Raw genomic sequence first — 26,258 nt, forward strand, 5'->3', positions numbered from 1 at the left:
CTGGGACTCTTGCTGCCCCACCTCTTGCTGGGTGTAATTTCACACCATCTCTAAACAAGCTTTTCTTTGCTTCTGCTAAAGAAGTGGCTGTGAATTCTTCTCACATCTTAGTCAAGGACAACCCCAACAATCCATTGTAGGGTGATTTAATTAATCCAAATGTTGGAGTATGGATGGTGGTTTAATTTTTTTTTTTTATAGAGGCATGTTTTTTTTTATTTATTTATTTGTTTGTTCGTTTTGTTTATACATGCACTGGGCCCTAATTTTCTTTTTAATCTACCTGCAGTCTAACTTCTTCATACATATCTTCCTTCTCTCTTACATATCTTCTGTTTGTTTTTATTCTGCCTGGATGTAAGGGCAGGAAGGACACAGGGCAGGTTTTCTAGGATCTGAGCAGACGGGTGAAGGAGAGAGTCCTGGAGCCCTCGGTGTCTTTTGCAGGCTTTTATTGGGATTTACCAGGTACACAGCTGGAAAGGGGTGCCAGGGGGCTGGCAAAAAGGCAAAACTCTACCTGGGCTCTCCAGCGTTCCCTGGGGGCCTCTGTGTCTCTGCTCTTCCGTTCGTTCTTCTTCTCTGCTGCTGCTGGCACCCCTGTGACGCCGCCCTTATAAGCACAGTCTCAGCCCAGGTGAATCCCATCTACCTATGCCCACACCCTACTCCCGGCGCCCGCCATCAGGCAGGCATTCAGGACCGCAAGGATCCATCATCTGTCCTGATGGCGCGAGGGCAGAAAAGCCTGATGCTTTACGTACCCTAAACTGGACCTATAGAAAAGAAAGACAATATTGCTCGGTTTAGCACAAATTAGTGCTCAATAAATATCACATGTTATTATGAGATTGCGTTACTGAGGCAGACTTTCTTTATTGTCTGTTACTCAACAAGTATTTTTCCAACTAAAATTAGGATTAACAGGAAGGTCACTTACTTCTAATAAAGCATCTCTGAGATAAGAGCAAAAAGACCTCACAAAAATCCAAGTGATTGTATGTGGTAGAGCTCTAGGTAATTTTCCACCTCAAGATCCATTGGTTGCTACCTTCAGTCCTTGCCAGAGTTATGTTTTAGTTATGTTTCCTCCCCACATAGGAAGCTGTGGATATAATAACAAGATATAACTGTTTCATATTATTGTATTCAAACAAGAAACACATTACATATTTAGAACTACATTTCTAAAGTCACCACTCAGAATAATAACTAATTTATGATGGTTGCACAATTTAATGAATATACTTACCATTAAATTGTACACTTTAAAAGAGTGAGTTTTATGGGATAGGAAATGTATCTCAAAAAGATAACTCTTTCATAAGTTATTTACGAAGCACTTCATCTGTATTGTCTCACTCAACCTTCACAACAAAACCTGAGTAAGCTACCCTAATTTTACGCTGCTAAAACTGAAGCTCAGGGAAGTCTAATGATTTCCACACGATCTCATGGTGACTAAATACAGACTTACAGATTCAAACCCTCATTTTCAAATGGGAAACCCAGTCTTTTCACCAAACTCAGTATCACTCCCTGCCTCTCAGAATCACATTGTTTTTTCATGGTCAGACTCTCCTGTAATGCCAACGTGGTTAGAATTTCAGAGAAAGCCAGACTCTTCTTACCTTCCCAACCAGTATCAGAGTCATAGTCCTCATGAAAACCCTGCTCTTGGAAACTGAATTTTTGAGATCTGGGTTTGCAAGATGCAGCTGTCACTCAACAAATATTTACGTCTTTATTTAATTTTAATTATTTCTTTTATTGAGGTAACATTGGCTTACAATACCATGTTACAGGGTATAGGTTCATAGTGCTTCAGAAGTATGTTACCATGCCACATTCATCAGCAGGGCACCCAAAATCCTCCACCATAGTCCAAAAGGCTCCTTCCCCGCCTTGGCCTTCTACCTTCAACCCTCACCCTCTAGTATTCTCAGCCCTACAGTCAAATTTCTAGGGTTTTCTCTTTTTTAGTGCTTTTTTTTGTTTTTTGTTTTGTTTTTGCGTTTGTCTATTCTTTTGCTTTATTTCTTTCTATGCTACATGAGTGCTATCATCTGGTATTTGTCTATCTCCTTCTGACATTTCACTCAGCATAACAACCTCCAGTTCCATCCATGCTATCACAAAAGGCAAGATTTCATATACCACATTTACTTTATCCAACCTCCTGTTGCTGGGCAACCAGTTGTTCCCATATATTGGTTATTGTAAACAGTGCTGTGTAAACGTAAGAGTGCATATCTTTTCAAAGTAGTGTTTTTATATTCTTTGGACAGATACCTAGGAATGGAACCGCTAGACCACATGGTAATTCTATTTGTAATAGTTTGAGAAACCTCCATAGTGTTTTCCATATAGATGGGGCCAGTTTATATTCCCACCAAAAAGGGTTGTATGAGGGTTCCTTTTTCTCCACACCCTTGCCAAAGCTTGTTGTTTCTGATCTTTTTAAAATGGGCCATTCTCTGCCAACACACATGAAAAAATGTTCAACATCACTAATTATCAGGGAAATGCAAATCAAACACACAATGAGATACACCTCACACCAGTGAGAATGGCCCATATTAACAACAGCAACAACAACAATAACTGGAAACAACAAATGCTAGCAAGTAGATGGAGGAAAGAAGGAACTCTCTTACACTGCTGGTAGGAATGTAAACTGTCCAGCCACTATGGAAAGCTGTGTGGCGGTTCCTCAAAACACTAAAAATGATTCCACAAAATAATCCAGTGATTCCACTCCTAGGAATCTACCCAAAGAACATAAAACCAATCATTTGAAAGGAAACCTGCACTCCTATGTTTATTGCAATACTATTTACAATAGCTAAGATATGGAAATAAACAAAATGACCCCAAATAGATGAATGGATCAAAAATGTGTGGTATATATACACAATGGAATACTGCTCTGGGATCAAAAAAGATAAAGTCATTTGCAGCAATATGGGTGGAGCTGGAAGGGGTTATGCTAAGGGAAATAAGTCAGAAGGAAAAAGATAAGTATTGGATGGTTTCACTTATAAGTGTTATATAAAGAAATCAAACAAAAGGTTAAGAAAAAGGCAAAACTTGTAAGCAGACCATAGAGTTGAGGCAGACAGCAAGAGACGGGTAGGGATCAAAACAGGAGAGGGAAGAGCACAAGGGACCATGGTACGGATCAGGGATGCTACAGGGACTACATCTGAGGGGAGAAATCAAATAATGTATGAAAAAGAACAATGTAAGAAAATAAATGTTGTTTTAAAAAAATAATGAAGTATAAATAATTAAAGGAAAAAAAGGGCCAGTCTCACAGAGGTTGTGGTTTTGATTTGCACTTCCCTAATCATTAGTTATGATGAGTGTTCTTTCATGTGCTCTTGGTTATCTATATGTTTACTTTGGAAAAGTGTCTATTTAGATCTTCTGCCCATTTTTGTTTTCTTGTTGAATTGTCTGAGTTCTTTTTTTTTAAAAAAAAAAAAAAAAGATTTATTCATTTATACAAGAACCGGGGTACAGGCCAGATACATGGGAGGGTGAGAGGATTCACCAGAGACAGAGTGGGGAACAGAACAGGCAGACTGACGAAATACACTGCTGAGGGGAGCAGCGGGCGAGACAGGAGAGGTCTGCTGCGCCATGTGGATCACCTCCCTGTCCAGTGATGCAAGTGGTGCTGCAGTGGTTGCAGATTGCTTCACAGTGCTGAGACTTAACCCCTTGCTCCACAAGGGAGGCCCAATGTCCAAAGTTTTTAAAATTACAGTAAATATTAGAATGATGTTAACATTTCTTTTTTTTAGTAGTAAAGCTTTTTTATTTTTTTAAGATTTATCCATTTATACACACAAGAGCTGGGGCACAGGCCAGAGGTGTGAGGGTGAGAGGATTCACCAGAGACAGAGTGGGGAACAGAACAGGGAGATTGACCAAAGTACACTGCTGAGGGGAGCAGTGGAGGAGTCAGGAGAGGTCTGCTGCGCCATGTGGGCCGCTCCCTGGCAGGCTGGAGGATCGAACTCATGCTGCAGTGGCTTTGGATTGCTTCATAGGTTGCATGTTAACCCCCTGCGCCACCAGGGAAGCCCTGATATTGACATTTCTAATCAAAGGCCAACAGACTAGTTTTCGATTTAATATTAAAAGTGAGCTATCAGCAGAGCAGTGAACAAAATATATTCATATTAAGTAATCTCCAAGGAACTTCCAGTAAAAGAGAGATGAAAGGATTACACTTACAGGATTGTAAATTTACTTATTTTTTTTTTGTCTACAAGCACATAAACATTTTTAATTTTTGAAAAAAAATTTTCTTTAGATTGTAAATTTAAAAGCAAATTCTTTCAACATTTGTGACTAAAAATAATTTTACTTTTCTTCTTGGCCAGGCACCAACACAGGAAAGAAGAAATTACTTCATTTCTGTACAAAGTTTCTGTTTTGTGACTTTATTTTTTAATTCAGAGACTACCGACCCCACTGAAAACTTGGGGTCACAGGGAGAACGTTCCTCAGTTGTGAAAGGCCCCGCAGCGGCTGGGCAGGAGGCCGCGCAGCCCTGACGGCCTTGCAGGAGCTGTCAGTTCCGATCCGCGGAAACCCCGCCGGTTATCCCTCAGTTTTGCCCCTTTCCCTCTTCCCGGCCCGCCAAGAACTGCGGCCCAGAGCCGGGCCGGCCCGTCGCACCCCGTCAGGCGGGCCCGGGGCGCCCCCAGCAGCGCCCACGGGGCCGCGGGTGAGCCGAGGGGCGGTGGGGGGGGGCGCGAGGCGGGCGCATCCGACCTTCCTCAGCCCGCGCCGGCGCCACTCGGCGCTGGGGTCCCCGCTCTGTTCACCTCAGACGCAGGGGGGGCTGCGCGCCCCGCCCCGCGGGCAGGAGCCCCCGGAGAGCCCGGGCTTCGGGCCCCTCGCGCCGGCCCGGCCCGCCCGCGGCCTCGGGGTTAAAGCGCCTCGGGCCTCGGGGCCGCCCCGCCGCCACCTCCCGCCTTCCCGGTGGCCCCATCAGTAGAAACGGGGTGCTGGGAGAGTAGAAACGGGGTGGTTTCGGGAGTCCCCCCGTGCGCCACCTGTCGGAGCCAGCACGGGAAAACCTCGGCGGCCGCGCTTCCAAGCAACGGGGAGCAGCGGCCGCGCCCCTGCCTGAGGGCCGGGGCGGGCGCTCGCCGGGCGGGGCCGGGTCTCGGGGCCCAGGTCACGGCGACCCCCGGGCCCATGTTTCGGGGCTCCCGCGAGGCCCGGACGCGGTCGCGCATGCGCTGTGGCCTCCGGGCGCGCGGCGCCCCCGCCCCTGCGCTCCCGAGCGCGCTCCGGCGGGGGCGGGGGGGGGAGGGCGCGCGCGTGTCCACCTTCCGCTGACCGTTGGCCCCGCCGGCGCCCGGGGAGAGCTGCCGCGGCTCGGTCCCGACACCCCCGCACGGAGCCGGGGAGGGGAGTCTTCCGGCTGCTCCGCGGGCGGCCCGCCCCAGGGGCGTGGGGGGCGGGGCCGCGGACTTCGGACTCCAGCGCAGTCCGCCGCCCGCGCCGCCCGCGAGCCATGGCCGCGCTCGGGGGTCTCTGGCCCGAGGTGCGGGACGCCGGCACCTCGCTGGCGCTGATGCTGGCGCTCGTGCTGTCCATGGGGGTGGGCCGGGTGGTCACCCGGCAGCAGCTGCACAGGCCCATGGCCCACGCCTTCGTCTTGGAGTTTCTGGCCACCTTCCAGCTCTGCTGCTGCACCCATGAGCTGCAGGTGCTGAGCGAGCAGGAACCCATGCACCCTACCTGGCCGCTGATGCTGGTCTACTTCTTCTCGTTGGTGCATGGCTTGACTCTGGTGGGCACCTCCAGTAACCCCTGCGGCATAATGATGCAGCTCATGCTGGGGGGCATGTCCCCGGAGATGGGTGCGATGAGGCTGTTGGCTCAGCTGATGGGCGCCCTGAGCAGCAGGTACTGCGTAGGCCTCCTGTGGAGCCTGGGGTTGACCAGCTATCACGACAGCGAGAGGACCTTGGCTTGCAGGAGTCCCATCCAGGTCGACTTGCCCAAAGCGGTCATCGTGGAGACCATGTGCTCCTTTATCTTCCACAGCGCGCTGCTGCACTTCCAGGAGCTCAGGACCAAGCTTCGCATCCACCTGCTGGCAGCACTCATCACCTTTTTGGTCTATGCAGGTTTGTTATTCCCACGAAACCCTCGGCACCTCCGGAGCTTCTCTGAGCTGAGGTTTTAATTTCTTTATCAATACACACTTGAAACCCACACAGCTCTGTGATGTCAATATTGGCACCCCGTCATTCTAACCATTCTGCCGTTCGTTCTTTCTAGGGCGGACACGTAGACCCTCCTCCCTTCAGTACTTTTTTGAACACCAGAGAAAAGCCCACTTGAGTGTTGACCTTAGCGATCTCGCCAAGGGTTCAAGTATCCCACAAAGGGATTGTTTTAATGGTAGAGAAGGAAGATAACTTATCAGCTCTTTCCTCATGCCACCCTGGTACAGGTTCTTTCTGGCACTCTACTGATAAATGATCCTGGGTGTTAAAAGTTCCTTCTAGCTTAAAGCAAAAGCGACACACAATTGGTCAGTAGTAAGCGTGGGGAGTAGAAATTGTGTAGCGCTACTTCTTGGTTCTTTTTATAAACAATTATTTAAAGCTATTTCTTATTTCCTTAATAACTCATCCTTACTTATAAATGGATGTTTAAATAGCCTGTTCAGAAAGATGTTTTAAAAACAAACTTGGTTGAAGTTTGATGCTTTTTAAAAGCAATTAACTCTTGAGAAATCGGTTGAATTTTTGTAAACCATTTGTTTACCTTGACAGATCTCATACAGTAATTCACATATTCTAAATGAAGCAAAGAAATCCAAAACCCCAAAGTTTGATGAAATGTATCGTTTTAAATGATTACGACAAAATATCTTGATTGGGATTGTAACAATTATGAATTAGAGGCAGGAATTCAATAAAAGGAATTTGTAGTCAGAATATCTCCTGCCCATTGCAAGTGAAATTATGAGTAGAAGCAAACCTTAAGACAGACTCCTAGATATACCCTTGACCTCTTAGGGTAAAAATAAAATACTTCTGATCTATTTTCCTTCTTTAGCTCTAGTACCATTCTTTTTTGTATATAAGATGGAAATAAATGGCATAGGAAAGAAGGAAAGAAATGTGCACATTGGAGGGTTTATAGTGAGTAGTTGCTTATTTACTAAAAATTTTAGGTTTTGACTAAAGCAGAAACATCCCTCATATATAAACAGAATCACCCCTTGCAAAAAGTTATGCCACACTTTATCTCTGTATTTATATAATTAGAAGCAGCAAAAATTTAAAATGTTTCAGGTTAATAACATTATACATTTAGATCTTTCTCTACTTATGTCCTTCCTCTCTTGATTATCCTATTATTGGTATTTTTCCTGTATTTATATTTTAGTACATATTTATGGTTCTATAATACTGCATATAATATTAGCAAATATCTATCTTATAAGGGAAAAAGATTTTGAGAAAAAGAAACAAGATAATATTTGAAGTTAAAGATAAATATATAAGGTTATTGAAAAGAGCTCATAAAATATCAACTTAATTTTTTTCTTCCCCTCACATCACAGACCTTGAAATTGTTGAACTGGGGCTGCTAATTGATGGGCGGGGAGGGGATTGCTAAAGCACTGCTTCTTTTTTTAAGATTTATTTTTTATTCATACTTCAGTTGGGGTACAGGTCAGAGTCACGGGAGGGTAAGAGGATCCACCAGAGACAGAGCGGGGAGCAGAACGAAGAAGACAGAACAGACGAACAAAGGCGCTGCTGAGGGGAGCAGCGGGAGTGACAGGAGAGGTCAGTCTCACCATGTGGGATTCTCCCTGGCCTGCCGGGAATCGAACCGGCACTGCGGAGGCTGCTGTCAGCTTCATGGCGCTGCGCTCAACCCTCTGCACCACCGGGGAGGCCCCTAAAGCACTGCTTCTTAACATTCTCTGCTTTAGAATTTCCGGAAGAGTGCAGTGTTTTCAACATACCATGTTGGGGTGCAGAGATTAAAATATAATTGCTCTGGGAAGGGGCCTAGGCAGTAATATATTTTAGTTTCCCAGGTGACCCCAATATGAAACCAGTGTTGAGAACCACTACTGTAGTCTAGATTTGTGCTGCCTAATTTCATAGTCGCTAGCTGAATGTGGCTATTTAGATTTAAATTAACTAAAATTAAATATTCAGTTCCTCAGTAGCAGTGCCCTCACTTTAAGTGCTCAGTAGACTTGTGTTACTAATGAGTAGGGCTGTGTTACTAATGGACAGCGCTGCAGACTGCAGTGGCAGACCCTACTAGACAATTGAAGTTCACTGCTCTTACGGAAGTTAACGATCTATTATCATCTTCCTTTTCTGCCAGTAAATATATACGTTGGGCAACATGCTGAGTACCTAGAAAGATTATGAGTTATCTTAGTTAATCCTTACAACCACTGATGAGTACACTATTCTTATCTTAAGTAAAATGAGGCCTGGAGAAGTGAGATGACTTGTCCAAGATCACACAGCTAAAATGTGCTGGAATCATGGTTAAAACTGACACTAAAGCTCATATATTTTTTTAAATTTATTTATTTATTTATACAAGCACTGGGTACAGTCAGAAGCACAGGAGGGTGAGAGAATTCACCAGAGCCAGAGCGGGGAGCAGAGCAGGCAGAAGGACCGAAGGACACTGCTGAGGGGAGCAGCAGGTGGCAGGAGAGGTCTGTGCGCCATGTGGGAGCCTCACCCAGCGGCCGGGGAGCAGCCGGGGATCGATCCGGCACTGCAGAGGCTGCGGGCAGCTTCGCAACCCAGCGCTCAACCGCTGCGCCACTGAGGAGGCCCTCATACTTTTTTTTTTTAATCAGTATTTCTACAGTGTATTCCTCCAAAGTAACAAAAACATGTACATACAATTGAATATTTTCCATCTATGAAAAGGAATGAAGTTCTGATACATAGTACACATGGATGAACCTTGGAAACATTAAAGAAAAATAAACCAGACACACAGGGACAAAAGTTTTCATGTGATTCCACATACATGAAAAACCCAAAACAGGCAAATTCGTAGTGTCAGAAAGTAGAGTAGAGGTTACAAGAGGAATAGAAACGTTTGTTTAATGAATACAGAATTTCTGTTTGGGGGGTTGACTAGAAGAGTTCTGGACATAGGCTGTTGTAAATGTAATCAATGACACCTCAAAATGGGTCAAATGACATTTCATGTTATATATGTTTTACCATAATTTTTAAAAATTAAGTTGCAAAAAAGGATATTGCCAAATAAGTATGGCAAACAGTGAATTATAGCAGGTTTTCTAGGGCCTCCCCGGTGGCGCAGCGGTTGAGCGCTGGGTTGCAAAGCTGCCCGCAGCCTCTGCAGCACCAGTTCGATCCCCAGCTGCTCCCCAGCCACTGGAGGAGGGTCCCACATGGCGCACAGACCTCTCCTGCCACCTGCTGCTCCCCTCAGCAGTGTCCTTCGGTCCTTCTGCCTGCTCTGCTCCCGGCTCTGGCTCTGGCGAATTCTCTCACCCTCCTGCGCTTCTGACTGTACCCAGTGCTTGTATATTTAAATAAATGAATGAATGAATGAATCTTAAAAAAAAATAAAAATAAATAAAGCAGGTTTTCTAGTTTTAGGGACCTCACAGTCCTTTATAGGCTCCTGTATATTGTGAAACTCCAAGGGGAAGATGCGGAACAATTTCTCATGTCTACAATCATTGTATCTAGTATATGACAGCAGAGAGCATACTTTGGGAAATACTGTACAAAGCCATAATTACTGTTATTTTCTATCAGTGTAAGTTATGGCGGCACAGAGGAAATTCCCCTTCCCTCTGCATTCTCACGCTGGCTGAGTAATTAGAATAGCACCAGCCAGGCTGGCAGAAGAAAGAAGTCAGTTTTAATGACTTTCCCATGGGGAGCTACAATGATTTTACAAGTCCCACTTTTAACCAGGGAGAAAGGCATTTAAATCCTGAACTGAAAAGTGAGTTAAGGGGCACCAAGGCTCCGATGAGAAAGGAGGGGTTCTTCACAGGACAAGGAGGAGACGGCTTCATCCTTACTCTGAAAATAAAGATGAGTTCCTCAGATGGAGAGGACACCTGGGTGATTCCCCTACCCCCCAAAATACATTCTTCTAGGCCCTTAAAAAGGGAGTAATGATCACTTCAATTAGGGGAAGGGCAGAATGATTAGACAGAGGACAAGAGCCTCCAGGGCCTTCCTTGCTTTTCAACTCAAAATAATCCACATGCCCAAGAGGGGTGTCTTAAGAAGACCAACTCTGAGACTGTTGAGGTGTCTATTTTGGCACCTTAAAAGTCCTAAGTTTAAAACAGTTATTCCAAATAGAATGAACTGTCATAGGCCTAGTTGAGTGCCTATCAAGCAGAAGTGAGGTTTTTGTAGAAGAGAATTTAAGAATGGATAGGGAAGAAATGCAGGGTAATTGCTGGCTAAGTCAGGCATCCTCACAAGTTACTTTGATACTCAGTCTTTTTTAATACCTAAGATACTAGTTGTTACAGATTTGACAAAGTTGCATGCTGGGAGACTTCTTCAGTCACTTGCAGTGACTCAGAAATCACTGATATAGGTCACACGAAAATGACTGATTATATGTTTTAAAATTATAGAATATAACTGTCTAGCATCACAGCCCCAGTTTCCTTGGATACCCAGTGACCAAGTGTCTGATTATTTTTGGATTTAGCACCCTGTACTTTGATGTGCAGATGGAGGCCACTGTGTTTAATGACCTCCCAAATAAACTTTTAAAAAGCAGTGTAATTTATTATACTAAAGATATAAGATTAGTAATGAGGATTTCAAATTTCCTTAGTTTAGGTTTTGGGAGAATTTTAGTTTAGGTTTTGGGAGAATGAACAGGGTAAGAGAGAATTACATTCATTTCTTAATTAGATTTGTTCACATCTAAGTAAATTGTCTTTATTACTACACCCTATTCATTTCCTTTGTAGAATTTTATACACTTCCGCTGTACTACCTTCTACCAAACAGTAAACTGTGATTACAGAATCTAAAATTGTTTTATTTATTATAATAGCATAGTCAGGACTTAGCATGGTGTCATCTGGTACAAAATAAATGAATGAAAGAATAAATGAATGAGCAGATACTCTATTTGCTTTTAAAAATCACACAGAGGGCCTCCCCGGTGGCGCAGCGGTTGAGCGCTGGGTTGCGAAGCTGCCCGCAGCCTCTGTAGCGCCGGTTTGATCCCCGGCTGCTCCCCAGCCACCGGAGGAGGGTCCCGCATGGCGCGCAGACCTCTCCTGCCGCCCGCTGCTCCCCTCAGCAGTGTCCTTCGGTCCTTCTGCCTGCTCTGCTCCCCGCTCTGGCTCTGGTGAGTTCTCTCACCCTCCCGCGCTTCTGACTGTACCCAGTGGTTGTATAAATAAAATAAATAAATCTTTAAAAAAATAAAAATCCCACAGAAAGAATAGTTCTCTGCACACTCCATATGCCGAAACTTTCATTACTTACTTCATTACTTCATGCAGAAGTCTTTTCTATCTTTCTAAGTTATGAAGAATATAGGGAAAGTAATTTGTAAAAGGGTACTGAGTCCTTTATATATTTGCTTTTAATACAATAATCAAATGAAAGGTAACAATTTACAAATGAAAACCAAGGTCCAAAATTCTTTTTTATCTTGTCAATATAGTATAGTGGTTAAGAGTACATACATGTTTGGAGTTGAATTGTGGTGTTAGGAGAGATACCTGGGCCTGTTTCCTCATCTTCAAAATGGAGACTACTACCTCTGTTCTAAGGCTATTGTAAGGAGTAATGTATCTGTCACAAATATTCTGGACACTTTAAAGGGCTTTCTTTCACTATAAGCTGGCTGACATTCATTGACTTCTACAGGAATCTTTATATTAATAACTAGTGCCATTCTGTCACAGAGAACTTGATTCCTTTAAGAATACTGAGAAACACTAGTACCTAGAATTGCCAGATTTGGGATTCGGTCTTTGTGGGAATTTTGCCAAGTTCATGCTGTCCTCTAAGACTCTTGGCAGTCAACCAGCTGGATTTCCCCACTGATGCCTCTTCTGCAAAATGTGTTATTGTGCCTTCTCTTCAAATGTGAATAAATAGTAACTTATTTTTTCAAGCCATGTTAGTTGTGTCTTATTCTTACTTGTAAATGTTAATTACACAATACATATATGTTCTCTTTTTGTAAAAAATTGAAATACTACCAATGATACTAAAAGTGCCTTTTGACTCCCATCCTCCATGCTTGTCCCCCTCCTTCCCTGCCTGCTCTTGCTGCAGGGATAATCCTCCGTGTGTGTCCTTCCAAGCTCTTTTATGTGCGGTGACTATACTTACAGATAAGCCCCTACAGAAACTATTGTGTTCATGTTAACATAAAAGATATCATATCTTACTTTCTACAGTTTGCTTTTCTTCATGGTAGCTGTTCAACGATGTACCTTGGAGATCTTATGTTAGTAAAGAGATTTCTTTCATTATTTCAAAATACTGCATGATATTCTAAATCAGTAATAAAAATTGCTTATTTAGCTATGTTCTTATGAATGGACATTTAGGTTTTTCCTACTACTTTACTACTATAAACAACCTTGTATACGTCTACTTGTATACAAGTACTAGTGTTTCTTCAGGAAAGTAGTTTCCTAGGGGGAATGATCTTGCCTCCTAATGGACACTTAGCATGTCTGGAAATATTTTTGATTGTTATAATGAGGGGAGGTGGCTGTGCAACTTGCACCTAATGGGTAAAGGCCAAGGATGCTACAAAATATCCTATAATATAGGACATTTAAAAAACTATCCAATCTAAACATCAAAGCCAATGCCACATGGATTTCTGTATCCGTTAACTATTGCTATGTAATAAAAGACCCCAAATCTTAGGTTTTTGTTATTCTGTGGTTAAAGGAGGGTCCTCTGAGATTATATAGGTGGACAGGGATATATATACAAATATATATGTGTGTGTATGTGTGCTTGTATGTTTATAGCTTGGTAGGGCTGAGCCAAGAAGTCCTATTCATTGTGTCCAGAGCTGGTGCCAACAGGCATCTAAGGTGCCTGGGTTTTCCTCTTGGCCTCTCTCCAGCAGCCTAGACCAGCTTATGTATATGGCCAGGATGTTGTTCCCAAAAAAAGCCTAATGTGGTTGCTGATTGGTTTTATTGAGACCTGACCCGAGAACTATGTCACTCCTCTCATTGCAATTCACAGAGCACCACTTGTGCTGCATTCTGTCAATGCAAATTGCAAAGCCAGTTCCTATCCAAGAGAGGGGCACAGACTGTCTTTGGATAGAAGGAGCATCTCCAATCAAGTCACACTGAGCAGAATTGATGATGCGAGAATTAGAAGATAAAGGGAGTGAGGTATTTCAGTGTTAGGATGTTATAAAACTGACTGAGAGTGTTCCTGGACCTAGTGGAAAGTCTTCAACTCTGGAATACCAAAATAAACCAGTTATGAAGGCAATGGCTCAGTCTATCTATATTGAAAATGGCCTAAGAAAAACCACAGGTCACTTATTATAGCAGCACGTTACACCAATTTTTAAAATCTGTGTGAGCCCTGATCTTTCTGTTTGTGGTGTCTACTACATAGGAACGCACTAATTTTTTTTTTAATTGAACTGGTATGGCCCACCTGCCAACCAAACAATTCTTTTGGTCCTTGAATTTTAACATTCCTGGAATTGACTATTCAAGGATGATTCTGAAGGTCCATAATATGATGTCATTTATAATTGCAGAGGCTTGAATGTGAATCATGGTGAGGCTGGTATGCTAGAAAAATCTCTTAGCATGAAGTGAACTTCATTACTCAGGATCTTTCTCTCAACACAGTTACAGTATTTTCAGCCTTTTAAGTGCTAAGTCTCAGAAATCTTCTGAAAGGCCCACAAAATTTGCAATTTTATTTTGCTGCATTTTATGAAGACAGCACACTCTAATGGCCTATGTCAATGTAATATTTGTGAAGATCTTGGGCTTTCTCTCCGTCACTCAGTCAGGCAGTTTTTGTGCCCAAGTTTCCACACAGAACTGCCAGAAATGTTTAGGGACACTCTTAATCTTAGGGATACTCTTAGAATGTATTCTGAAATACCGAGCCATAGCTCTGGTACCTCCTTACAGGCAGTCCAGCCTTCTGACTTTTCTTACTCACGATGTGGCCAAAACTACAAACTTCTAGGCTCCATGTCAGAGAGTCTGGGTGCAGAGCTGAACCATGAGTCCTGAAAGTAGTCAACAGTTAGAATTTGTTTATCACTACTCATGGCCACCTTCTTTTTATTAAAACAAAAAAAACTGTCATCATTGCACTAATGTAATTCACATAGCATTCACAACCACTTTTTCAGGAGGGGTCTCTTGATAAAGTAAAAATGGAGTCTGTGGTAATGCTTTGATCCATTTTACATTTTGTTTTCAACACAAAGGTCTGCTTATGCCCAATAGGATTCTGGGGTATTATGTACATTTTAAATGTACAGATATCATTTACTCATTTAAACTGATGAATGTTAACAAGATTAGCCAAATCTGTTTTATAAAATCAGAGGAACAATAGTAGAGCAGATTCATTTTCTTTTTTTTTTTTTTTTTTAAATAGAGGCATGTTTTATTTATTTATTTGTTTGTTTGTTTGTTTATACATGCACTGGGCACAGTCAGAAGCACGGGAGGGTGAGAGAATTCACCAGAGCCAGAGCGGGGAGCAGAGCAGGCAGAAGGACCGAAGTACACTGCTGAGGGGAGCAGTGGGCGGCAGGAGAGGTCTGCGCGCCATGTGGGACCCTCCTCCGGTGGCCGGGGAGCAGCCGGGGATCGAACCGGCAGGGCAGAGGCCGCAGGCAACTTCGCAACCCAGCGCTCAACTGCTGCGCCACCGGGGAAGCCCCAGCAGATTCATTTTCAATGTGTACTTTTTTTTTGGTAAAAGTTTATTCTTAAATGTACAACAAACTCCAAGACACTTCATTCTAGATGCTGCCAGCAACAGATATTATGGCAGGGAATCCACATATTTAAACAGTAATGGAATAAAGGACAACCATTGCCTCAGGTACATTGCTTTTAGCCAAATATCTTAATTCCACCTGTGATTAGGGGGCTCTCCTGGCAGCCATCACTTTTACCTCCTCTTTCTGTTCCTGCTTGAATGCCTTAGCCATCTCCTTGGTCTCCTGCTGCTGCTTCAGGAGCTTCTTATCACCTTCAGGACCAGATGTGGCACCTGCCATCCCTTTCCCCAGAACCCGCCACCAGAAGCCCTCTATGTGCATTTTATAATATATAGGAAAAGCACTGGATTAACTCACAATGTTCTTTGTCTTTTGCTGCTTTGTACCTAGCATATTATAATCTCTAATCTACTTTTAGAGTTATAATGTGCCTGGTGATTTCACAAACGAAGACAACAGAATACTTAAAATACCTACGATAAAAGTCATATTTAGCAAACCCTTTATTTCCAGTTATAAGAAAATGTAAGATATATGGTTTGTTATCACTCTGCTTAAAATGTATTGCAGGAGGAAATCTAACAGGAGCTGTATTTAATCCAATTTTGGCACTTTCACTACATTTCAAGTGTTTTGATGAAGCATTCGTTCAATTTTTTATTGTATATTGGCTGGCTCCTTCTTTAGGTAAGTATTTTTTATTTAATATGATTAAAAGATTAATATCTCTTAAAATACAATGTGGAATATCACTGTTACATGTCATTTTCCAAAGCCAGAGTAGCCACAAAAGAGCAAAAAAGGTAATGCACCTGAAATAATATTTTACTTTGTGCAATATCCTTTAAGATTGTTTTATCTTCGGTGAAATAGATAATCTAGTCAAGGGTAGTCTGTTTCAGGTATACTACTGTAAGAAACCTTCAGATATGAGAGCAAAAAAGTGAGGAGTGATTATTTCCTTTACACAGTCTCTTATTTTGTTAAAGGAATTAATTGTTTCAGATTCGTTTGCTAAAGAGTATCTCATAAAATAGAGCCTCCCCGGTAGCGCAGCGGTTGAGCGCTGGGTTGGGAAGCTGCCCACAGCCTCTGCAGTGCTGGTTCGATCCCCGGCCACTGGCGAGGGTCCCACATGGCGCACAGACTTCTCCTGCTGCCCGCTGCTCCCCTCAGCAGTGTATTTCGCCAGGCTGCCTGCTCTGCTCTCCCCTCTGGTGAATTCTCTCACCCTCCCATGCTTCTTACTGTACCCGGTGCTTGTATAAATAAATCAATCAATCTTTAAAAAAAAAAAAAAAAGTCTCATAAAATAATATATACCTGTAATGAGTGTAAGTTTTAAATTACCCACAAGTTTCATTCCTGTTATTTCTATCTGGATCAGAAGATACATAAAACCTTTATACAAATGGATCAAATAACACAAAAGTTATTAAAAAACTAACTATAATATGCATTTCTTTATCAACATTCCTTGATGTTGTTTAGTTATCTCTTTTAAGCCTGTTTCTTTTTTTGAAGATTGCATACAAGAACTGGGATACAGCCCAGAGATGCAGGAGAGGGGTATGAGAGGATTCACCAGAAACAGAGTGGGGAGCAGAACAGGCAGACTAAAATACATTACTGAAGGGAGCAGAGGGTGAGACAGGAGAGGTCTGCTGTGCCAAGTGGGTTACCTCCCTGGCCAGGGATAGAACTCATGTTGAACTCATGCTGAACTCATGCTGTAGTGCTTGGCGGTTGCTTGACAGTTGCTTGACAGCACTGAGACTTTAACCCCTGCAGCACCACCAGGGAGGCCCAGCTTATTCTTTTAAACAGTCTTCCAAGTCTCTAAGTATGTAATTGTATATAATCCTAAATGATATCCACCAAGTGATTATGAACTTTCTTAGAGATTTTTTGCTTTTATTTTACTGTATTTTGTCTTTCAGGTATATTGTTGATGATTTTGATGTTCAGCTTTTTCCTTCCATGGCTGTATAACCACCAGACAATTAATAAAAAGGAGTAACTATTCCCAATGACTCAGGCTTAGTTATAGGACAGTCAAGCGGGATGTGATAAAGATTTTATCACTTCATATTCAACACAATGACTGCACTGAATTCATCTATGTTAGTGTCCTTTGAGGAAGCTGCTTTATAATTTCCATCACTGGGACTTTAAAAAATTACTGTGAAAATGAGTTTTCCTGTGTTTCTCTGTGAAGATGTGTTCTTTCACATGTGTATTAATGCTGCTAGAAAAGACTCATTAAATATAAATCTCAAGTGGTAATTGTTAATTTTGTTGGGGGGAAAAATGGGCACAAAGTGAGAAGGGAAGGTGATGGTTAGGAACCCCCAAAAAGTGTGGATCAAGACCCACCTGAGTGAACAGGATTTTTAGCCAAAGTACCAACTAGTTACATTTACAGAACTAGACAGGATCCTTTTCAGCCACTACTTCACACAGTGATAACATCAGCGGGGTCATCTTTCAATAGGAAAGTTGCTTTTGGAAGCAGATTATACATCCCTCATTCTCAAGGGGATTTCCTGAATTTTAAATATGTTCTAAAATATTTTCTCTAAATAGACAATCTTATTAGCTTTAGGCAAGTTGTTTTTCCTTAATAGAGTAGAATAAAATAAACACCCTTACAAAGTTAAGATGTAAGCTGCTCACATTCTCATTTGACCCTGACAGCTTAAGGTAGAGCATGTATTTTTAAACGCCATTTTACAGATAAGGAAAGTAAGTCTAGAGTTTGTTGTCCTGCCCCAGATCATTTAGAGCCAAATACCATCTGTAGACTTCTACTTCAGCACAAAAAAATTCTCCATTATCACTATGACTAATGGAAAACTGAAGATTTTTCAGAAACATGAGGTCTACTTTTTATTAGAAGTTCAGGCCAAAAGGGTTAAGTATGTTTTTCTTCAAAGGAAATCTCACTACCACGGTTACAATTTAAAAGAATATGGGGCAAGATATGTTTGAATATTAATCAATTAAACAACTGATAAACTGCCAAATAATGTTAAGTGCTGCAGGGTGATCAGATCACAGATAGTCACCCTCTCCACACCTGCAGACTGAACCAAACTGCTGCAGCTGCCCAACCAGCCAGCCAGTTTCATGATCAGGGACTCTGGCTCTTGAATTTACAGACACATTTGGTGGTAGTTTCTATTTTAAAAAGCATGACAATGGCTAAATCCAGCCTCCAACATGTTTCATTTGGACTGCAGAGCTCTTCACACAACAATCCAGCTTCTCTTGAGGAAAAAAAAATCCAAAGATTGAGAATATTAAGTCTGCATTCCAGTTTGGCAACAACACAAAATGACTGTTCCCTTTAAAATGGTCTCTTTGCCACTTCCTGTCTTTCAAATAAGACACTGAGTTCACTTACTTTTTGGGCTGTTTTTCTTATATGAATACTTTGCAAATTCTTATCTCTATCATGAAGACTCCGTAGTTTGGAAAAATATTAATTTGTGAAAACACCCAGCCTCTAAGTTTCACTTGTTAGAATCTCAGTTGACTTGTGGATAACACTGCATCCCCTGCTTCCCTCTCCCAGCGGTAGCTGTTTTCTCTCCACACCTCTTATACCACTGGACCTGCCGGTGATAGGTCCCTTTCTCCACATCGCTGTTTTTCATCTACTCTCTGCTCCCTCCATTGAAAACTTGTCATTAAACATGCCGTGTGCAGTTATCTACTATATAGTCCCCCTCTGATCCTTTAAGAACTCTCAACAATGCAGTTCCATTTCTTAGTGATTTCAACAACCATAAGATGATCCCTGATAATTTTTTCTCTTCTGCCTCAACTACAACTTGGGTCACAACTTAGCCTCTTCCATGATTTTAGATACTCCCACTCTCCAACCACAAACCACTCTTTCCAGTGGCCTTATTCTTGAACCCCCTCTAATGATTCTTTAACTTCTGTGGCAACATTTGTCCATCGATACCACCATTTTAAAATTCTCATCACCTTCAAGTGCCCTCTTCTCAAGCAGTTTATGTTACACACTTGCATCATCACAATACTGATTACATTCTCAATTCCCTTGTTCCTCTATCTCATCATTATACTCACATGGCTTAACCACACTTGCTTAAATACCACCTGTCTGCTCATTCCATGCCTATACCTGAATAGAAAAGAGAAAAAAAATTGGAGATAGCAGTAGGGCAGTTCTTTCAAAGTGTTTCACTGTAAAGGTAAGAAAAGATAGGCAGCAGCTTAAGGGAGAAATTGGAAAAGAAAATAATTTTCTTAAGATGGAGAATATAACAGCTTTGGCCTGTTTATACACTAGTGGGCATGATGCAGTAGAGAAAATAAGTGATGATACAGGAAAGGGAGGGGTTCCTATGTTTTAATAGGTTAGTGAAAACAGAATCAAGTGCACCACTGAAGGGGTTGGCCTTAGCTAGAGGAACAGAAGAAATGATAGTATATGGGGATGCGATGAGTTAGTTATGAAGATATGGTGGTACAAGTCTGAAGTTCAAGTTTTCTCTTCCCATTTTCTCCTCACCATTCTAGTGAGGCATTTAACTTCACCATTCCACTAAAATTCCTACCGAGGCCATCAGTGACTTTGTTAAAGCAAGTTCTCACCCTTCTTACCTATCAGCAGCATATAATGTCTGCCTCCTCCTCCTGAAAACATTTCATGTGCATCAAGAAAACCATCGCCTTCTCAGCTTCTTTTGCTAGTTCTGTCTCCTTTCCCCAAACTAAATGAGTTTCCCAGGGCTTAGTTCTTTGAGTTCTTTTCTGTTTATCCTTACTCCCTTGGTAATTCTATCTAGTCTTGTGACTTTCTAGTTACTATCTCCTACTCACTGCCAAATTATTATTTCCAGTTTGTAGAACAGTCCTCAACTCCAGACTCATCCATCTGTATGACATCTCTACTTGGTGAGCAACAAACCAAGCCAATACATGCAACTCTAGTGAATTCAAAGTGCTTTGCGTATTCTACTGATAGATGTTTCTAGTTATTCAAATACTTTGATAAACATTCTTATGCATGTTCTCTTGTGAACATGTATGTGTTTCTCCAGGGCATGGGCTTTCATACTTTTCTTTTTAAAAAAAAAAAAAAAAGATCTATGCAGCCATGCACACAAGAAGTGGGGTACAGGCCAGAGGTGCAGGGGGTGAGAGGATTCACCAGAGACAGAGTTGGGAACAGAACAGGCAGACTGACCGAAATACACTGCTAAGGGGAGCAGCAGGCGAGACAGGAAAGGAATCCTGCACCATGTGGGTAGCTCCCTGGCTGGGGATTAAACTCCTGCTGCAGAGGCTGCCGATAGCTTCACAGGTGCTGTGCTTAACCTCTTGCGCCACCAGGGAGGCCCATCATATTTTTCTTTTTTTTTTTTTTTTTTTTTTTATAGAGGCATGCTTTTACTTATTTATTTATTTCTTTGTTTGTTTGTTTTTTTGTTTATACATGCACTGGGTACAGTCAGAAGCGCGGGAGGGTGAGAGAATTCACCAGAGCCAGAGCAGGGAGCAGAACAGGCAGAAGGACCGAAGTACACTGCTGAAGGGAGCAGCGGGCGGCAGGAGAGGTCTGCGCGCCATGTGGGACCCTCCTCCGGTGGCCGGGGAGCAACCGGGGGATCGAACCGGCGCCGCAGACGCTGCGGGCAGCTTCGCAACCCAGCGCTCAACCGCTGCGCCACCGGGGAGGCCCGGCCCATCATATTTTTCAATATAGGTATACTAGCAATAGTTACTTAGATTACTATAGTAACTCCCAGTTTCTATTCCTGAATGATCCTATTAAAACAATCAAATCATGCCAAAGAGCGTACTCCTATTTCAGACTTACGACGATGTTTCTCCAGTTAACTATTACAAAACATGTAGATAACTAGCAGTACAAAAATACTAATGTGTTAGGAAAAACTGCATATGAATCAGCATGACTTTTGGGTTACACTGACATCATTGCCATGTTTAGCAATCATTTGTGATTACTTAAGAACACGGTTAGCAAAACTACTAGAATGCAAGGGCTAGAATAAGTATAGTTCAAGTGATCTTACACAATAATTTTTCCATACTTCTAAAAGCATACAAGACTGGATGTTGCCAACAAAATTGGGATTATCTAAATTGAGTCCAGCTAGTTAATTCTACAAATTTTCAACATTAAAAAATAAAATAATAGCATACAAGAGTCCACACTCTTGTATGGACTTTCCAGTCTAAGCACACGTTCAGATAATTATTCTGTAGCTTTACTACTACCACAATGTTTAGGTATCTTCCAAATACCTCTTGCTATTCTCTCAGCCCACTCTCTTCCTCTTTAACATTTTACTTATTCAAAGCCCACACTTGTTTCCTAACCTACCATTTCAGTTCCCTACACAAGAACCTTCAATGGCTCCTGTAACAAACCCACACTTTCTTCCCTGTCACAGCACTTAATATTCTAAAATTGTGTTTCCTCCTCTGTGTACTTTAAAGCAAGGACTGCATCTTTTTAACCTCTTTACTCACTAGCACAAATCAAAAAACCCCTATCAACACAAAATACTTCCCATTCTTTCAGTTTCCTCCCACTGTACTAGTCAATCTTGTCAATATATACTTACTTCCTACCAGCCTGGTACCTCTTGTAGTTCTCCTAAAGTTCATTCTAATTCTGGCCTTTTACCATCTTTCTTTTACCATCTTTTTTTACCATCTTTTTTACCATCTTTCCCCACTTAGGTTCTTCTCTATGTAATCAAAGAAGATAAACCTCAAATTGCAGAACCACCTCAGGAAAGATTAAAAAAAACAAGCTAACGAACCTTAAATACCCAACTGTAATACTATTCCTTAAACTAGTTAGTGGTAATATATGTACATGTTAACAAACAGTTAAAAATAAGTCCTGGGCTCCCCTGGTGGCGCAGCGGTTGAGCGCTGGGTTGCAAGGCTGCCCGCAGCCTCTGCAGCACCAGTTCAATCTCCGGTCACCAGCGAGGGTCCCACAAAATAAATAAATAAATAAATAAGTCCTTTTTGAATACAATTATGACCTTGGGGATCATGAATGATAGCAGAACAAAACACAAAACACACATCCATTAAGACAGGCTGGTAAATGTAAATTACCATAAATTAAAAACTGTGCTTTAAAAAAAAAAATCAAAAGGTAAATCACAGTCTAGATTAATATCTAGAATATTTAAAGGACAGATCAATAAGTAAATAATAACCAAAACATTGGGCAAAAAAAAAATGAAGTCAAATGTACAAAACAGGGAATTCAACTTTACTAGTAAAGTGAAAACTACGATAATGATAAAATATTACTTTCAGTTTGTCAGACTGGCAAAAGTTAAGAAGTCTGGAAATATCAAGTTGGTGAGAATATAGAGAAGCTGTAAGCCTTGTTTCCTACTGGTATAAATCACCACAATCATTTTGGAAAGTGGGTTAGCAAAACTGAGCAAAGTTAAAGATTACATTATTTTTTTAAACAATTTTCATTTCTAGGACTAGTAGAAATATTTATGGGTCCTGATAGGAAATTTACTACTTCTTATAAGCATAATGAAAAGTGTGACTGCTACTATAAAAAAGAAAAGCACACATGTGCAGGAGAATGTTCACTGCAGCGTTGCTTTAATGAACAGCTGGACGCATTTAAGCTTCTGTAAGAGAATGGCTCAGTGTATTATAGGGCTGCTTGTTTCAACACGGATTAAACTCCTAAAGAGCAAAGTAAGAAAAGGAGTAGCAGGATTCAATTAATAAAAGCCTAAAAACATGCAACACAATACCATTTGTAAAGTACATTCATAAGTAGCAAAAATACACAGTTATGATAAATACCAAATTTGAGATGGTGATTACGACTGAAAGAGGAAGGGGCCTGGGATCATAAGAGGACAAAGGGAGCTTCGGTGTTATTCCATGATTTTCTTTCTTAGCTACATGCGAATACATGGGAATGAGTTACTGAGTCATTTCAATATGGCAAGAATGTCAGAACACAAGTTATTTATAAAATGAGGCAATGGGGGCCTCTCCGGTGGCGCAGCGGTTGAGCGCTGGGTTGCGAAGCTGCCCACGGCCTCTGCGGCTCCGGTTCGATCCCCGGCTGCTCCCCAACTGCTCCCCGGCTGCTCCCCGGCCACCAGAGGAGGGTCCCACATGGCGCGCAGACCTCTCCTGCCGCCCGCTGCTCCCCTCAGCAGTGTACTTCGGTCCTTCTGCCTGCTCTGCTCCCCGCTCTGGCTCTGATGAATTCTCTCACCCTCCCGCGCTTCTGACTGTACCCAGTGCTTGTATAAATAAATAAATAAATAAATCTTAAAGAAAAATATTAATTAAAAAAAAAAAATGCGGCAATGGTAAATCATCTTTACCTGCAGCGCTTTTAAACAATAAATAAAATTCTTTGAAACTCCAAGGTATACAGAACAGTTCACTGTTTCTCAGATAAAAATATCACCTTGGATATGTTATGATGGGCCATAACAATGTACCACAAACTTATTGTTACAATTCTGGAGGCCAGAAGTCCAAGATCAAGTAGTCTGCAGGGCTGTACTCCCTTCTAAAGCACTAGGTGTCTATTCCAGATCCCTTTCCTAACTTCTGGCAGCCTCAAGCATTTCTTGGCTTGTAGATCCATCACTACACTACTCTGTCTTCACATGGGCTTCTCTCTGCACGTCTGTCTCTGTGTCAAAATTCTCTTACTATATGGACAACAGTATATAGGATTTAGGGTCCATCCTAATAACTTCATTTTAACTCAAGACCCTATTTCCAAATAAGGTCACATTCTGCAGTTCTAAGAGTTAGGACTTCACATCTTTTGGGGGAGAAAAATTCAACCCATAACAGGGAAAAAAAGCACCTTCAGTGACCCTCCTACCTTGCCCTGTACTTCTCCCAGAGCAAACTATTACCACTTACGTGCTTCCAAGACATTTTATGTATATATAAGCATTTATAATTCACATTGTAACCTTCAGCCCCTTTCCTTCTTCATAAGTATCTTTGCAAGCTCCCCCTTCCACACTCCACTGAAATTGTCTTGGGGCAAAATCAGTATCGATAGGCATCTACCTAATTCTTTTTAGTAATACAGTTCTCCATTGTATAAGTGTAAATAATTGACCAAGACCTAATTATACACGGTGAGGTTATTCTCAGTATTTTGATTTTATAAAATAGGTTGCAATTAATATCCTTGCATATATGACCTCTCCTAATGTACAGATTTCCTATACGAAAATTCCCTTAAATAAAGCTTCTAGGTCAAAGAAAATGTGCATTTTAAATTTTTATAAAGAGTATATTGCTCAGTTTCTTTAACCAAAAAAAAAAGAAAACCGTTCTTAATTTTTATTATACAGAATCCCAATTGTGTCATCCAGGTCTTCATGGTGACTCAGAGACATGGGAGCAATTAAAAAAACAGTTTAACAGCAGCAGTGGAATCATAACACCCAATGTAAACCATTCCTAGTTCCTAACCATTTTAGAAGCTGGTTTATTTCATTTCTGGTCTATTTTGTGAGCTACCAGATAGCTTCTAAATAATTGTTTCTGCTTAACTTAGTCAGATTTTAATGTATTTACAATCATTATTTTGAACTGGTAACTTTTGCCATACTTTCATGAACTTTAACTGTACTACCTATAAAGGCTGAGATTGCTGTATTGGGGAGGAACATAAAATATATATGCATACCTCAGATATACTGCAGGTTTGATTCCAGATCACTGTAATAAAATGAATGTCACAGAGTAAAATGAGTCACATGAATTTTGTTTTTGTTTCCCAGTGCAGTGACCCTTATATTTTAATCTATTAAATGTACAGTAACATTATCTATAAAAACAATATACATAATTAAATGTCACAAAAAAACACAAACTGAGCATTATACTTTTGAAAAACTGACACCTATACATTTAAATTTGATGCAAGATTGCCACAAACGTCCATATCTTAAAGAACACAGTATCTATGACATGTGGTAAGGCAAAGTGCAAACAAAAGGTACAAATACGCCTGTATTTGCTTTCCTTAATAATTCTGTCAGCTATCTGCTGATAATTTATAGCTATTTACCCCTGCTATTGCAGTGCCTCATACAATCACCTTTTTCTCCTATCTGTTGCATGTCTAGAAACTCGGTAACCAAGTACATTGGATTAGTTTGTAGAGCAAGAGCACAGACTTGAGTGAATACCTGAAGATACTCTGAGGAAAAAATCCAGAGGTTTCATGACGTCTGTTTTAATTGCTCAGTGGAGTCAGAAATTTCAGGGTCCTCAGATGTATTCTATGGGGTGAGTTAATGTATTTGTAGCTGCTAACTTTCTCTTATAAAAGGAATGGCTAATACAAAGCAGACCTCTCCTGTCTTGCCCGCTGCTCCCCTCAGCAGCGTATTTCAGTCAATCTGCCTGCTCTGTTCTCCACTCTGTCTCTGGTGAATCCTCTCACCCTCCCGTGCCTCTGGCCTGTACCCCGGTTCTTGTATAAAAATAAATCTTTTTTTTTTTAAAAAAAAAGGAATGGCTAATAATTAACATTCATTGGCCATTTTCTAGGTACTGTTGTTTTAAATGCATTAGTGATTCATATAGTCTCAAAAATAATCAATTGGCCTGTACATACTTTTATTTTACCATCTTAACCCTAAGGATGTCTCAATTTTCTTAAAATTAAGTTAGAAAGAAAAATCTGATTAGGTTCACTGCTCTCCCCACAAATTTTGCTTTATTATCTGATATAAATTCCTCAAATTAGATATTGGCTTTATTTATGTATACAGGCACAGACTTTCATGCTAGTGAAAATACATTTCAGTGCCTTCATGAAGAGATGGCAATATTATGGGCCTCCCTGGTGGCGCAGACAGTTGAGCGCTACACTGTGCAGCTGTGCGCAGCCTCTGCAGCGCACGTTCAATCCTGGCCGGCCGGCGAGAATCCCACATGGCACAGCAGACCTCTCCTGTCTTGCCCGCTGCTCCCCCCAGCAGTATATTTCGTCATTGTGCCTGTTCTGTTCCCCACTCTGTCTCTGGTGAATCCTCTCACCCTCCCCGAATCTGGCCTGTACCCTGTTCTTGTATAAATAAATCAATCTTTAAAAAAAAAAGAGAGATGGCAGTAATTCTATTGGAATCTTATAAGGGATTTGCCATTCTTCAAGTAAATAGATTAATAATAAA

The 26,258-nt window shown here is 41.5% G+C and overlaps 1 protein-coding gene across 1 annotated transcript; it reads left to right on the forward strand.

Annotated features, from left to right (window-relative positions):
* The first annotated feature begins 5,539 nt into the window (after positions 1 to 5,539).
* On the forward strand, positions 5,540 to 17,309 carry AQP11 (aquaporin 11). The gene is made up of 3 exons (XM_037523027.1): positions 5,540 to 6,158; positions 15,601 to 15,717; positions 16,971 to 17,309. Exons 1-3 carry the CDS (start codon positions 5,540 to 5,542, stop codon positions 17,048 to 17,050), a joined length of 816 nt encoding a protein of 271 aa, XP_037378924.1. The 3' UTR covers positions 17,051 to 17,309.
* The last annotated feature ends 8,949 nt before the right edge of the window (positions 17,310 to 26,258 follow it).

This window comes from Talpa occidentalis, unplaced genomic scaffold, assembly GCF_014898055.3.
Source record: "Talpa occidentalis isolate TD23 unplaced genomic scaffold, MPIMG_talOcc4v2.1 talOcc4.3, whole genome shotgun sequence".
In the NCBI taxonomy this organism is placed as follows: Eukaryota; Metazoa; Chordata; class Mammalia; order Eulipotyphla; family Talpidae; genus Talpa; species Talpa occidentalis.